Source organism: Perca flavescens, chromosome 8, assembly GCF_004354835.1.
Source record: "Perca flavescens isolate YP-PL-M2 chromosome 8, PFLA_1.0, whole genome shotgun sequence".
Taxonomy (NCBI): domain Eukaryota; kingdom Metazoa; phylum Chordata; class Actinopteri; order Perciformes; family Percidae; genus Perca; species Perca flavescens.
Genome location: NC_041338.1, coordinates 13,184,877 through 13,200,788, shown reverse-complemented (window position 1 = coordinate 13,200,788; position 15,912 = coordinate 13,184,877). Strand labels below are relative to the sequence as shown.

Sequence of the window (15,912 nt, the reverse complement as noted above, 5' to 3'; positions counted from 1 at the left end):
AAATGACATATTAGTGGGAGACATCAGCATTGTGTATATTGAGGAGTGACAAGACCTTACAATTTCTGTGTTCTTCAATATGTGCAGTGTTACATATGTTAGTCATGTAAGTTATTTTTTGTAAGTGCCATAAACTATGTGTGTGGTATTGAATTGGAGAAAACCAATCATGTTGTCTCTCATGTCCCCTTCTTTGTCCTCTTCCATGTGTTGTGGTGCTAAATGTATAAGAGCTAGAGATCATGAGGCACTGACTGCTCCGCCACATTCCAGGATATGTAGCAGTGCAAACTGATAGAAGAAAATTATATGTGCAATGAAACTCACTTGCATTTGAGTATTTCAAGCGTAAAACATGACGCAGATGTATGTTGCTGAGTCATTATTTCTCTGTCAGGGAAAAAAAGTGATAAAGATCTCCTGACTTAATGCAAACTGAATTCCTCACAGAGCCTGCAGAGGATTGAGATGGCATCTTTTTTTTTTGACTCAGTGCAGACTTCAGAGAGATAGTTCAGTTAAAGCCTCATGATTCTGGTCTTCGTTAGTCACCTCAGCAACAGCATGTCCCATCAGCAATTGTGCCAGAGTTTATTTGCAGTCCACTGCATTCATGACCCCTTGCCAAAGCATAAAGCACACTCTGAAATGAAAAACACCCACTTTCATATTCTTTTTATGCATCTGATTTTGAACCTGGTTAGAATTTGAACAGTTAACGACAAATGTTTTTTGGCTCTGATGTTCCTTTCACCAGCTGGGCAGCCTTGAAATGATTCATGTTATTTAAATCCTCTCAAAGTTAGAGCCATGGGTAACACTTTATAATTCAGCCTGCTATTAACAATGTCATTTTGTTGTATAAATCAGGTACCAACAAAATGCTTACCTGTTCCTACTGGTACTAAAATGTGGAAGATAACAAGATGGAACAAGGGAGTAAACTAGGAGGAGGAGAAATACTGTACATGTTACTGTTTTTGTAAATACTGGGTATCTACAGGGTACAGTACTGAAAAACAAAACTGAAGTTTTGGAAAAATGGTGTTAACAACACTGATATTCTGCAGAAACCTGAACTCAGATGGAGAAGTTATTGAAGAACATAAGATATATGGGTTAAGTTGCCAGATTGCAGACAGGTGTACTTACGGTTGCTGGGGTACAGCAATGTAGTTTTAGGGTATCAAGCTCAAAGGAAAGGGGAATAAATCTTTGATTAACGACTTGTCGACCATTTATAAAGCACAGCAACATACTTACAGCGGACTTAACAGGTTATAAAATAGCCCACTGTATGAGCGATTCCTGCTTATATTCTTAAAGAAGACAAAATACATATTGGAGTCTCATTCATTAACAAACGTTATTGTTATTATTGGCTGGGCGATATGGAGAAAATCAGATATCACGATATTCTCGACCAAATACCTCGATATCGAGGCGATATTCTAGGGTTGACAATTGGTGCTTAAACAAAATATCACACTTAGATTTTAGATAAATAATCATCAGTAATGTGGACATAATGTCTAAGTGGGAAAAAAGGCAAATAATAGAACAGCTAGAACAGTTTGGTAAATTCAAAAAAGTACATCACTTTACTGTAATCCAGCCTGTAAAACCATTAAAAGACAACACTTATGTCATATCACGATATTACGATATCCAAAAACTAAGACGATATCTAGTCTCATATCACAATCTCGATATGATATCAATATATTGCCGAGCCCTAGTGTTATTGTGGAGTTCTTCAGAACATCGGTGTTGTTAAACCACTTTCCCCAAACTTCAGTTCGGTTTTCCAGTCCTGTATCATTTCATCTGCATGTCTCTCTCCTGCCTCCCAGCCAGCCCCCTTGTTACCAAAGCAGCCTGAGGAAAATATGTGCTTTTGTGCTTTGGTCATGTGTCTTATGTATGTCATGCTTTCATTGGGCTTAGTTATTCATTGCAGCCTGACCAGAGAGATGAGCCTTAGAGAGGTCAGGTCAGAGCCCTGTCAGAAAAAAAACCCCACTTAAAGATCAGAGAGGAACCATTAGGACGAGGCCAAACTAGACAGATCAATCCATCGTGTTCATTAGAAGGCGAACAAAGTGACAGGATGCCCTATGCAGCCCCAGGGTTCCTGGTTAATTACTCTAGTTTCTCCTGTAGAGCTTCATTCCCTCCCTCTCCTCCCTGCAGCTGAATGTCTTGTGCTCCTTAGGCCATGTAGTAGTTTTAATGGCTTCGTTATCTCTCTCCCTCACCTTTCTCACTCCTACCTACCCAACCCACCTACCTGTGTCCCTTCCCCAGGTGCCAAACTCAGTGCACAAGCACCCCTCAGTCTTTCCCGAAACGCGGCAGGCGACGCCCCTCACTTTCGCCGTGTTACATGGACATGTGCCTGTGGTGCAGGTAGTGACGTCCTCTCTCACCTCTGATTCTCTCATCATGGCCTCTTGTTGTGCTTCAGCTCATGGTTGGTCATCATTGTCATTTTTGTCACCAAAGCTTCTTGGTGGTGATGATGATAATGGTTCTCCACTACCAGTGTTCTCCTGTCTCTTTTTTCATTTGATGCTGTTTGTGTGATGTACAAATTGGTCTTTGTACAGTATCTTTAAAGAGGGTGTTTATCCAGTCAACCTTTAGGTCTGAACAATTGTGTTGAACATGGCCTCCTGTCAATTTCCATTTTTGAGCAAATGGATCAGACGGCATTTAACGAGTGGGAAGTGGAAACACAGCAGTCTAATTGTTATCGAACCCATTTAACTAATTCAGTTTGTCCTCTAAATGATCCGTTTGAAATCATTCAATTTGTAATGGAAAATGTTTAAGCCATGTGACGCCGCAATTTGATTAAAACCATTAAGTGTATAGCAATTAAATATGTAATAATTTCACACTTGATTTTCCAAGATATTAAAGGTGCAATATGTAATACTGACAGCTAGTGTTTAAAATAGTTACTGCAGTACAAATTCAAACTCATACTGGAGAAAGTCGTCCCCAGACTTGAAGTTCAAGGAGGTTGCCAGACTGAGACCGCAGCATCCACAACAATGTTGCTAGACGTTTGTCTCACATAGCCAGACATTACTTCACAGTACAGCGGAGCAGCTAACGTTAGATGCTGGTTATATTGACAGTCATAAAAGCCCGTGCTCATGCGGAGCTCTGTACCCAACTAACAGACACACTTTTTCGGCTTAAAATTACGGTAGGAACCGCTAAAAACACAACAACCTCACTGTCCTCTCCACCCGACGGACAGACACACTCCCTCTGCTTAGAATTAGCTACGGTAGGAACCGCTAAAAATACCACTACCTTGCCGTCCTCTCCACCCGACTGAACACACTTTATTGGCTTAGAATTACGGCAACAATCGCTAAACACACTGCAAACTCACGGTCCTCTCTTCCTGATTTACAGCCCCCCCTCTCTTGGCTTAAAATAACTCACGCGTTGTCGCCCGGCTACGGCCAATGAACAGGCTACACGTTGTAAACAGCCGTGGCCCGCTTGCCTGGTCCTCCGGTAACGCTAGCAGTTAGCAGGGAAGGCATGGCGGCGTTTGCCAGGACCAGTTGAGATCACTTTACTAGCTGTGTCTCAATTGTTTTTGCGAGTAACCAACTCGGGTACTCTAGCTATATAATTCAGTGGGAGTACACAAATGTTGAAATTACATTAAATGCCCGTCCCTTGTAGCCGTGATAAATTAGCCTGAAGTTAATGCTTACCTGTTCAGGAGGAAATTAGCCAACTCGGCATCCTTTTGGGCTCTAAGCTGTCTCCATCTTTCAAATACATCTCCAATATTTACCCAGGGTTTGTAACGTCTCTGGTCACGCAACTGTTAGAAACATGCCGTTTGTTTTTAGATCGGGTAGAATCTATCTATCTAGTTTGCTGCTTTCATTGCTATACTAACGTTACAGCTGTAGCGCACTGGGTTTAAGTTTTTACAGGGATATATGGCAACCCGGCCTGGTTGTCAAACTGGGCAGTTGATAACAACACACAGGCCCAAACACAAACAGATATTCCGTCACGGAATGGAAATTTCAAAAGGAGAAAATACTGGCATTAGCATTGGGGTCATTTTTGGATTTATTACAGAAAAAAAACATTACGTATTGGACCTTTAATTTTAAATGTTCATTGTATTAGTATTGTATTGTATTAAATGACATAAAGTTATGACATTCAGGAACTTTTTTAGGTTATTCTCTCAGTTACAAATTGTTCCCGACATAGATCTGCAACATAATTTATCAATGATGTCTTTCAGCCAGTGTATAAGCAGTGTTACTTCAAAAAAGGTCATTATAAATACAGTATAAAATAAGCAACAATTGACATGTTAACAGTTAGTAACAAATCAATAAAACAGTAAACAGATTTGTGAGTCTATTTAACCTTCTGTCAAAATGCGGCACATGCTTATTACTGCTGCATTTGCATTTAAAAATATCCACAAACATCTAAATATTAATTTGACATTTTGGGAAATAGGCTTATTTACATTTTTCAGTGAGTTAGATAACAATATTTATAGTGGTATCAAGCTTTTCATCCAACTCTCTGCAAGCAAATGTGGTGTATTTCCCAAATCTTTTCCTTTAAATTATGTAAACATAAAAAATTCAATTTGAATCTGAAGTTTAAAGGATTTGTGAAAGCAAAAGCTGTACAGGCAGTGTAAAAGTTAAATATTAACTATTCCCTATACAGATTTTTTTGCATGAAACAGTCAGTAGATGAGAGAAGCTGAATTCTAGACTGACTTTATTAGCCAACCGACTTCCGCTTCTCCTCACCCTCTCTCTCTCTCTCTCTCTCTCTCTCTCTCTCTCTCTCTCTCTCTCTCTCTCTCTATCTATCTCTCTATCTCTCTCTACCTCTCCCATCGTGCCCCTCCATGTCCCCACCCGACCTCTGCAGCTGCTGCTGGATGCCAAAGCCAACGTGGAGGGGTCCCTGCAGGACGGGATGGAGAACTACACAGAGACCCCACTGCAGCTGGCTGCTGCAGCAGGTATACAGAGACACAGCGTGACTCCCATCCTCTGCCTCCTGTCCATCTGTATTATAGCAAGCTGACAACACCAGCTGGCCATCTATAACCAGCTGATAACAACACCTGACTGTCAGCATGATCATGGGCTGAGTTATGACTTCAGAGGCATATTTATCCTTGGGGCTGGAAAAAATAAAGACAAATAGAGACATGCATGCGGAATGATGATCGAATGTTTGCATCACCCTCATTTTTCTGCCTTAATGCTATTTTTTGTGTGTGTGTGTGTGCGTGTGTGTGTGTGTGTGTGTGTGTGTGTGTGTGTGTGTGTGTGTATAAACTCTGCCAATCCTTTTTTTTCGTGCACAGGTAACTTTGAGTTAGTGAGTTTGCTGCTGGAGCGGGGGGCGGACCCAATGGTGGGAACCATGTATCGCAATGGCATCTCCACCGCGCCGCAGGGAGACATGAACTCCTACAGTCTGGCAGCAGCTCACGGACACAGGTGGGTTACACACACACACACACACACACACACACACACACATACACACATTCATGTTCCATTATGAGTACGCACTCCGGAGTGAATAAACAGAGCATACACAAGTATGCTCTGTTTGTACTGTGTATTTAGCATATAATCTTGTTTATGCTCAAACACAATCTCAACAGAGGATGTCCATGAATTTGACACCCTATCTGTTGAACATTAGATGTTAAATACTGTAGGACTAATTGCACTTATTGTGTGTTTTCTTATGTTTTTGCTGCTGTTCCTCTTCACTTAACTTTTTGTTTGAGATGGTACAACATTGAGACTAAAAACAGTACAACCATCTTGAATGTATGAAAATTAAGACTTAATAAAATACAGTTGGGTCTCAGTGGGTCTCAAAACGACATTTTGAAATTCATGAACTTCCTTAACCTTAGTCCTCTTCACATTCAGTGTGTTGCAAGTACGAAATCTTTGTCCATTTGCCAAGACCATAACAGTTCAACATGTTAGTTTTCTTCTTTTGTTAATAATTTGTATGCAGAATAATTTTTGGTAATGCATTTTACAGAGCCTTTGCATGTTCAGCTGACCTGCTGTGTACTTAACTAAAATATTCTATGTTGTGCTAGCATTTCATTGTAATTAATTGAAAGTGTGCCAATAATACTGTGTAGGTTTTCCCTATAATGAGAAAAAATACATTGTTCTTTCCTTGAAACTTCTCGCAGTTTATGATGAATTTATTTTGAAATGCTGCTGTATAACAGAGTATTGTCTAATATCCCCCATGAGTTTTTTGTTTGTTGGGTAATTTCCACCACACCTGGTACACGACACCAGTGTATCTAACTTATTTGGCAAGAATACACCAGCTACATTGGGTTGGGCTGCTATTTATGAGATGCAAGCCAATAAATCAAAGAATAGGCATGGTCTATCACAGTGGCACTCACTCACTGACTTTTTATCCGGTTTTCACAAAAGGACACCGATATTGGTGACAGAAGCTTTCCTAATGAGACGTATTCAAGTTGGTCCACATTAAGGACCAAACTAGTTGAAAATGTGTCTGTAATTGCACCATAGAAATTAAAAACATAATTTGAACCTAATAGGTGGGTTTAAATTTGTTTTAAGTTTTGGTGCAATGGAAGCCCACGTTCTCGAGTCCCTTAAACCTTTTTAACACCAATTAAAATAGATTGTCCATTCTACAAACCGACAATTCTTTGTAAGCCTTTCAAGATATACTATATGTGCCTATTGCATAAAATGATAAACTTTTGCCCTAAGGATTTCTTTTGTTTGTTTATACGCACTAAGCATTTGATTATCAAACCTTACTTGTTAATTAAAACTGAGCTATATGCAGCAATAACAATTAAAGCTGGGAGGCATTTAATTTCAGATTGCCATGGTCTATCATAACTCAGTGACAGTCATATCACTTTTCATTATTAATATGTATAATAATCCAAATGCACCTGTTTGCCACATGTGGCCGGGAGACTCATGCAATAAAAAGCAATTAAATAGAGCCCTTTAATCTGTACCGACCATTCAAATTAAATTTTGCTTTTGTTTTTGTGCTTTTGTTCTACTAGAAATGTGTTTCGTAAGCTGCTGTCCCATACAGAGAAAGGGAAAGGGGACGTCTTATCCCTGGAAGAGATTCTGGCAGAGGGTTCGGAGCTGGAAGGTAGAAGTCCGTCTCAGATTGACCTGATCCGAACTGGGAAGGCCAAACTTAAAGCCCTGAAAGAAGCCATGTACCACAGTGCAGAACACGGGCACGTGGACATCACCATAGATATACGGAGCCTCGGTTAGTTTCTGTGAACACTCTCTAAAACATGCCTATGCATTTTCTACAGTATCACATTCTGTATGCAACATTTATACCTTCTTTTTGCACGTGTGTGCGTGTGTGTATTAAATGATTCATGCGTGTATACCTGTGTGATTATTTCCCAGGGGTTCCATGGACTTTGCACACTTGGATGGAATCTCTGCGCACATGTTTCCATCAGCACCGCCGACCTCTGATCCAGGGTCTTCTGAAAGAGTTCAGCTGCATCGAGGAAGAGGAGTACACTGAGGAGCTCATCACGCTTGGCCTGCCTCTCATGTTCCAGATCCTCAGAGCCAGCAAGGTACTGCACTGTCTGTGTCACCTGTTAAATCACTGTGCATTCAGTTGTGTGAGGTGCCACTTTATATACAATATGTCATTGTTCCTCCAAGGCTACACTCTTTACCTTAACATTTTTTTACATCTTTATTCTTCTTCTATGCTTTCAAGCATATCTTCTCTGCTCACTGAGGTCCTCTCTTTTTCTATGATTGTCATTAGGTAGTCAGGTCATCAGCTTCACAGAGACTGACAGAGCCCCAGAGGCCTACTCAATATCAATAACCTAAGATGATAATGACTTATGACAGGCCTCCTCGCTCCTCTCTGTTGCTGCTCATTAGATCAGGGCCCTGTCTCATTACTTAAGCTCATGATCCCCATGGTAGGCCATATTAGATTTTAAAACAGCACATCATTGTCCCGTCTGTCACTTCTGTTTGTTTTGCCTTCTTAGCCTTTACGTAGTACTGTACTGCCCTGCCAGCGTGCTGAGTTGTGCTGTCATTGCTGATATCACAAAAAAACACTGCAGTGTGCACACACACACACACAAGCACACTCACACTCACACATAAATAAAATACACAAGCAGAACTGCAGAGACTAATATGTGTGTGCAATCCCATACCGACAGTATTTTTGTGTCTGAATGTGTGACACACACACATACACACACACACACACACACACACACACAACGCACACACACACACACACACACACACACACTCTCACTCATACACTCAGGCCCATCCTAGCCTTCAGTGGATTGCTGTGGTGTCAGTCCTTGTCTCTGTCTTTGCTGATGTATGGTGGGGACAGTGACCCTCATCTCTTTGAGGGCCTCAGGGACCCCTGGCACTGTGTGCTCCACTATGAGGGCCTGAAATATCAAGGTAGGGCCCGCTCATTTTTCATTGTCTGCTGTCCTCGGCCCACTGAACCCTACCTTCAAAAGTTTACTGTACTTACACAGTTCAGTTTACAGTCATTCAGTTGAGTTCAGTTAAGTTTGATTCCATTTAATTCATGTAAAGTCAATATTTTTTTCACTGATCTATCTATATATCTATCTATTTATCTATCTATCTCATGTTTTCACACATTGTGTCTGGTGAGTGAATGTGAGGGAAAATTGCAGAAATGCACATTTGTCCCAGGTGGAATAGGTGGCTGTTACACTAATAGCTGTTTGTTGGCGTCATGCTTCAGTAAGAGCAAGCAGCCTGACTGCACACGTGGGGCTTGTAGTGTCGCGCACGGCTGCTGCAGCTGAATGGCACTGCCCCCTCCTTCTCCCTCAGTTTTATCACCGCACACACACAAGAGGAAAGTTAGGTGTAAGGGTAAGTGGATCTCACTCTCCTGTCTCTCTCTTTTTCTCACACTCCTACAGTAGCTCGGCCTGCCATGGTGTTCCCCATTACAGTAGTCTCTGAGGGACTGAGGGTGTAAGAAATCAGCCTGATATTCATCTGATCCCCTTTCAAAGGTGTGAGATAGCCACGAACATGTGGCGTATTGAACTAACCGTTTTAATAAAGTGAATGCTGAGCTTGATACAAGGCTGCAGAAGTTAAACCGCTCTCACTGTGCCGATAATTGTGTTGGGGATGTTTGTGTAGGAGAGGAGCACTAAAATAGGTACTTGAGTTATTGCGTAACATGAACTCCTGGATGTTGGCTGAGCACTGCCCGCCCAAGCAGCTCTCCTCACCCTCTGATGTTTTGTTCCTCTTGTCTGTGTTTTGTCAGAATGAGGTGATTAGCCAGCAGCTGTCTGCGATCTTCACACAGTGTTACGGTCCTTACCCCATCCCAAAACTGGCAGAGATCAAGAGGAAGCAGACGGCACGCCTGGGTGAGGGCCGGTCTATTTAATTATTGTCAATGCAATATCTAAACTTTTTTTTTTTTTTTAATACAGCATTAAGACAGCACAAGCACTACTTTTTTTTGAGTCAGCTGTTACGTACTTGGAAATGCATAATGCGGTAAAATGCAAAGTGCACATAACACCATCTAGTGTTCAGAGACTGGAATAGAAAAAAGTAGCTGAAATGTGTCTAGAATAGAGAGATCTTCAACAGGAGGTCTGGGGCCCCTAAGGGATCTTCAGTGTTACTGCAGGGGGGGACACACCAAATTATTGTTAGTTTTTGGAAAGTTTTTCATTACAGAAAAAGACTTTGCACATCTATAACGTGAGACAGGTGCGTTGGACGGGGAAAAGTTAGTCAAAAGTTGCAAAGAAACTCCCACACACTGACTAACTTGCAAAAAATAAATTGTAATAGTAGGCAACGATTCAATACTAGACCATCAACAGGCAAAATTAATGAAGAGAGGGTTTTTTTGCAACTTTTGAAAGTTTTTTCAAAAATTCCGATGTCTTAACATAAATCCAACAAATAATTAACAAATATAAATTTCAGTTTTATTTGTGAAAAAAAAAACACAATGATGATAGGCCTACTGGCGATAGGTAAAGTAGTCACTAAGGTAGCCATGCGCAGATCCAGTTAATCCTAAGGATTTACTGTGCCACATGTATGTTTAACATTATAATATGATTTATAAAATCATACCAACAATTATTTTAATAGCTTAGTATTCTATGCACTAAAAAGGTATGTAAAAAGGCTTTACAGTATTTGAAGGCCGTTATTGAATGTCGAGTTTAATATGCAACAACATTTTAAACAATAGGCTATATGTAGTAGGTTTCTCTCTCAGTTAGGGGTCCTTGGCTTAAAAAACATTAAAGACCCCTGGTCTAGAATGAGCATTAAGGCACACCCCATGTGTGTTTGTTTTTTTGTTTTATTTGATAATCAGAAAAACATCCAAGATTTTCTGGCAACGTGTCTTTCAGATCCTCACTTCCTGAACAATAAAGAGATGTCAGATGTGACCTTTTTGGTGGAAGGGAAGCCTTTTTACGCCCACAAAGTCCTGCTCTTCACAGCTTCCAGCAGGTACGCTCACTTTAACATTTAAATGAACTTTGAAATGCACAAGTACATTAATATGTATCTACAGTCATTTTTCTAACATTGCATTCTGCTGTACATTATATGGTGACTCCATGAACTCTCTGGATTGTGTAACTGTATATTTTAATATAAAAAGATAAATAAATTCATACAGCAATGACTAAACATTTGACATGCTGTTGAGATGTGACGTCAGTAGGCTACTGTACGTTTCTTCCTGCTGATCCATAAAGTTATAGGTTGGACGTCCATTTCAGTCTCATGTCATGCTACATTAATGATAACCACTCAGTCCTGTCATTAATGACACATCACTCAAATGTGTTGTTGACATAATGTCCTCAGAGAAAACATAAACGGAGTGTCTATTTGCACCCTTGTTACGAATAATAGCCTCGGCCGCACAGCTGAGCTATTCACACCCTGTGACGTAACAACAAAAACACGTTGCTCCCGTGCACCGAAATCATGGCGACGTTCATCTTCCATGACAGCAGAAACTGGCATATTAGGAAAGTTTTGTCTCTAAAGTTTATAACAATTGAATTTCTAGAAAATGGATACTACAGTTGCGCTTTCTGTCTTCAGTGAAAGCATACAACCGTTAGTTTGTGAGTTAGTACCTAATTTTTGTATACAGTATGGTTACCTAGCAACCGAGGCTTGAAGACACCAAGTGGTAAACAGTTGTATAATCTTCTGTAAGAACTATGTAGGTGAGTGGTTAGAACACTGAGCTTGGGTCTGAGAGTCTGAAGTTTGATTCCCTGGTGAGGTAATCTTGTTTTTTTCATTTTGGATTAGATAATTTGCATGCAATTGCGCAAGTCAGGGCCCACGAACGCAACATTTATTTTTGCAGGTTGGTACGGTAAGACTCATGAATATTCATTAGGGGACTCATCCCTGAATGGCTAGTAGGCTACTTGTTGCCTGCTCTGGTTGGGTTGGTTAGGTTTAGGCAAGAGGAGTGGAATTGGTTATGGTTAGGGTAAAAATGTCAGGGTGAACCAATCAGTGATGAGTTCCCTAATGAATATTCATGAATCTTCCCCTACCATCCTGTTAAAAAAAAATATTGCGGCCCATGCAAGTGTATGTATTAGCGTCTCTCTGTGTGCAAAATATTGGACACTGCAACAATAATATTCCAAAACGGTGTAATACATGAGTAGTATGGATAACTGTGTGTAAATATATGCCAAGGTACTTTAAATGCACAGGGGTGCAAATAGCATACATTGATATTTGTACCAAACAGGGTATTAATAGGACAAATTGCTGTGTGCGCCGGCAGGGTACGAATAGCATTCATTTCTAATTGCACCAGGGTACGAATAGCATACACTGCTAATTGTACCAGGGGTGCAAATAGCCTCACCCAAACATAAAACAACTTATTAAAGCTATCCCATTACTGTACAGTAGCTTACAGCTTCTCTTTCCATGCTACAAGCTAATGTATATTATTAAGATTTATTGAGTGTTAAAAATGTGAATAAAACACACCAAAGACTGGGTTACACCATCGCTTATCCTTTCAGTTTTTACTTCCTCTTTTTCTTTCTGTCAAGGTTTAAATCTCTACTAGCGAACAGACCTTGCGGAGAAAACACGTGCATTGAAATCAGCAATGTCAAATATCACATTTTTCAGGTAATGTAAACGAGGGGAACTTTTGAATCATGCTTGAACTGCACTTTCATACTCCTTCCTTCATAAATTCATATTGGATTCATCCTTGTATGTAAGCTGCAATATGTGTCTTCTCTTTTCAGCTGGTGATGCAGTATCTCTACTGTGGAGGGACAGAAGCTCTGCACATCAGGAACACTGACATTATGGAGGTTAGGTTTTTATTACAGCTTTCACTGCAACTACTTATGGTCACATATGGATATTGCACTGATCACATTTTACAGTAATGTATGTGATAGAATACAAAACAGGTTGTAAACTTACATTTTTTTCAGCTTTTGTCTGCAGCCAAGTTCTTCCAGTTGGAGGCGCTGCAGAGGCACTGTGAGATTATCTGCACCAAGAACATTAACACTGAAACATGTGTGGAGATCTACAACCACACCAAGGTGCAAAAATAGAATAGAATGAATACATGCAATCTAATAATACTACTGGACAGTGCAGAAAACAAGCTATGCTACATAGCAATTTCAGGGGGTTTGGACTATTGTTGCACATTAAAGCTATAGTGCGTAATTTCTGTGTCCCCCATGAGGAATTCTAAGTAACAACAATTCTGTCGGTGCATCCACATGATACAAGTCTTCTGTGATTGCGCTTCACCCCAAGCCCTCCTCCGCGCAGTTGCTACGTAGTCAAGGAGGACATGGAGGATTAAAAAAACATGATGAACTCTTTAGAAGAGGTAATTATCTTTACTCGGTTTTTCTGCGCGTCAAAGTCACCGGAAGGGAGCCAATTTCTTGTGGTCTTGTGGAGCCGATACTCTTATTTAGCTTTGAATCAACTCATTTGGCAATGGCTTGAATGTTTTAATCATTATTATAAAAAAAAGTTACGCACTAAAGCTTTATGTTTTTGAACCAGAAATTTGATCTGTAATTTCTTGAAAATGTGTTTTCAGTGATAAACAACCATGTTTTTTTTCCCCCAACAGTTTCTTGGTGCTCCAGACTTGGCGTCCTATATAGAAGGCTACTTCCTCAAGAACATGTTAATCCTGATCGAGTTGGAGCCATTCAAACAGCTGCTGTACGATGTGCCTCCAGATAGCCCCGGCTGTGACGTTCTGCAGGACCTGGAGAAAACCCTGGCCATCCGCATCCAGTCCATCCACCTGTCCTCCTCTAAGGGATCCATCGTCTGATCTCCTGACCTTTGTGAACACAGGAACATGACTCGTGCTCACTCAGACGTGACACTGTATTGAGATGAAAAGACTTGGGGGCTGTCCAGTTACGATCTCTGTGAAGCTCATCAGTTGCTAATGCTTCTTGTTATCCTAGCAGATGGTCTGTCAGTCTGTCTACCATGTTGATATCTGTGAACTATGAATTACAGTAACATATAATGACTGTCATAAGTAGGGTTGGGTACCGAAACCCGGTTCCACCATGGGAATCGGACCGGATTAGAACGCAAATTTCGGTTCCTCGTTTCGGTTCCCCTTTAATGTGTCGATTGAAATATTTTCCCTCTGTCGCGCCAAAACGGACGTAAAAATATCACACTTTCTCTGTAGTCTACCGTTAGCTAGCTACCGTAAATGTAGGCTACTTTTAAAATGCCATATTTTTGCCTTTGGTCTCACCAAAACGGACGTAAAAGCATATTTTCAATTTTTCAAGAATCGGTTTAGGAATCGCAATCGTTTTAAAAATACCGGTTCGACATCGGAATCATAAAAATCCAAACAATACCAAACCCCAGTCATAGGATAGCTGTATTATGACACAATTTGCCAATAACATCACATCAATGTAACAATGTCCCTCATTCAGCAAGACTTTCTTAGCAAGTAGTACAGTCTGCTTCTTACATGTTGAACCAAATAGATCAGGTGGGACTACGGAAATTTTGACGAAGAGTTGCAACCAACTGCAACAGTTAGAGCATCTGAATACACAATTACAATGTGTCGAGACTATGGACCACCTCTTCGCAATGTGATAAGCTATCAGTGTATCCCTTGCTGGCTTCGTGAGGAAGAACTGTGGACTCATGCTGTGATTATTTGCTTAAACATATGGACCTGTACAGTGTAATTCATTTGTATATTTGTTGGTCATTTTACATTATCTGTGCTGATTACTCTTTAAAGCCAAACAAGACAAACAACTGGCAAGTACCTGTAATGTAACTGATGCAAAAGAGGGATTTTCACCACGTGACTTTGGGCAACTGGGTGGGAAAGACCTTCCTCCACTATACTGTGTAAATATTGTTCATAAAAAACAGAGCTATTGATAATGTAAGTTAATGTATATATATATATACAGTATATATATATATATATATATATATATATATATCCAAAGATGTTTTCTCATGTGTCTTACCGTTGGATATTGCTGTAAAAAGAAGAAGCTCTCTTTAAAATATCTGTGTTTAAATGTTGCATGTCAGAGGGATGACTGTGTCTTCGGTTTTTTTTCTGTTGAAGGATTACATTGAGGAGCTGCTTTCACACTGATACGGCTGAAAATTGGGCAAGGATATTTCTGTCATCAGCATGGGTCACTAAATGTGTAACAGTCAACTGGTGTCGTCATTTCATGTGTAAGAGGCTCCAGGCCTGGTTAGTCCTGAACTGGGAACAATTTTGGTGTCAGCTGTTCACCAGGGATTGTGAAACCACAATACTTATATGTATATACGTATATGTGTAACTTGATATATCTTTCCTTTTTTTAAATTAATATAAAGAATACTAATATATAAATCTGCTCATAGATTCTACAGTCTTTCAAAACCATCCTCGAGGGGACAAATTATCCTGTTTGATGCCAAATTCTGAAGCCTCTTATTATTCAGCTAGAAGGTTATGTCTTAGCTGGAAGGTGGTTTCATGTTTCAAAAAAACTTGAACAATTACCTCATTCTCAGCACACTAATTTATGGAACTCCAAAACTGACAGAATGATGTAATAATCAGCCACGTAAAGTCAATCACTGCATATTGTTGTAAACTCTTCTAACGTAGCGGAAACAATTTAGTTGGTAAGCTAACACCAACAAAGCTAGCTTGCTAATGCTACTTGGAAGTTTTCCAGACACATGCTTCTATCTTAATAATAATTTTCATCTATAGCCTAAATACATGACTTTTGTCTTAATTAGGGTACCACGATGGAAGTCTAAGACGTCTTGACCATTTGAATATGTGCATCATTTGTTTCTTTTCTCATAATGTCAAACAAACCAAATAGCCTTAGCTAGCTAACTTAGGTTGTGTCCAAAAAAACAAACTCCCTTGTTCATAGGCGGCGGGTGAGGTGGAGGTTTGGGTAGGCTAATGTGGGAGGGAGGTAGATTCGGATAGCCTATGCCGCATACACATTATCCTTGGTAAAACTGCTCTGAGAACGCGCATGTTGCCGCTAACTAGGATATGATCCGTAACGTTGTACGACGACCTTATGTTTTGATCCGACAGCTGTTTAGAGATCACTGGATTAATGGCCATCTTAAATTTAAAAAAAACAAGGAGTTGAACTTCCGAAACAAGACGGCACTGCACCTCTTCTCTTTTATGGCCTAATTGAATAACGTTACA

At 40.2% G+C, this 15,912-nt stretch overlaps 1 protein-coding gene across 1 annotated transcript in view; it reads left to right on the top strand.

The window, feature by feature from the left end:
* Nucleotides 1-13,857, top strand: part of btbd11b (BTB (POZ) domain containing 11b) — an 84,790-nt gene extending 70,933 nt beyond the window's left edge. The window contains exons 7-17 of the mRNA XM_028585207.1: nucleotides 2,308-2,409; nucleotides 4,948-5,041; nucleotides 5,393-5,528; nucleotides 7,130-7,350; nucleotides 7,500-7,678; nucleotides 9,415-9,520; nucleotides 10,535-10,637; nucleotides 12,230-12,311; nucleotides 12,434-12,502; nucleotides 12,629-12,742; nucleotides 13,294-13,857. Coding sequence (XP_028441008.1) covers nucleotides 2,308-2,409; nucleotides 4,948-5,041; nucleotides 5,393-5,528; nucleotides 7,130-7,350; nucleotides 7,500-7,678; nucleotides 9,415-9,520; nucleotides 10,535-10,637; nucleotides 12,230-12,311; nucleotides 12,434-12,502; nucleotides 12,629-12,742; nucleotides 13,294-13,503 — 1,416 coding nt within the window. The 3' untranslated portion in view covers nucleotides 13,504-13,857. The remainder of the gene's footprint in view (nucleotides 1-2,307; nucleotides 2,410-4,947; nucleotides 5,042-5,392; nucleotides 5,529-7,129; nucleotides 7,351-7,499; nucleotides 7,679-9,414; nucleotides 9,521-10,534; nucleotides 10,638-12,229; nucleotides 12,312-12,433; nucleotides 12,503-12,628; nucleotides 12,743-13,293) is intronic.
* The last annotated feature ends 2,055 nt before the right edge of the window (nucleotides 13,858-15,912 follow it).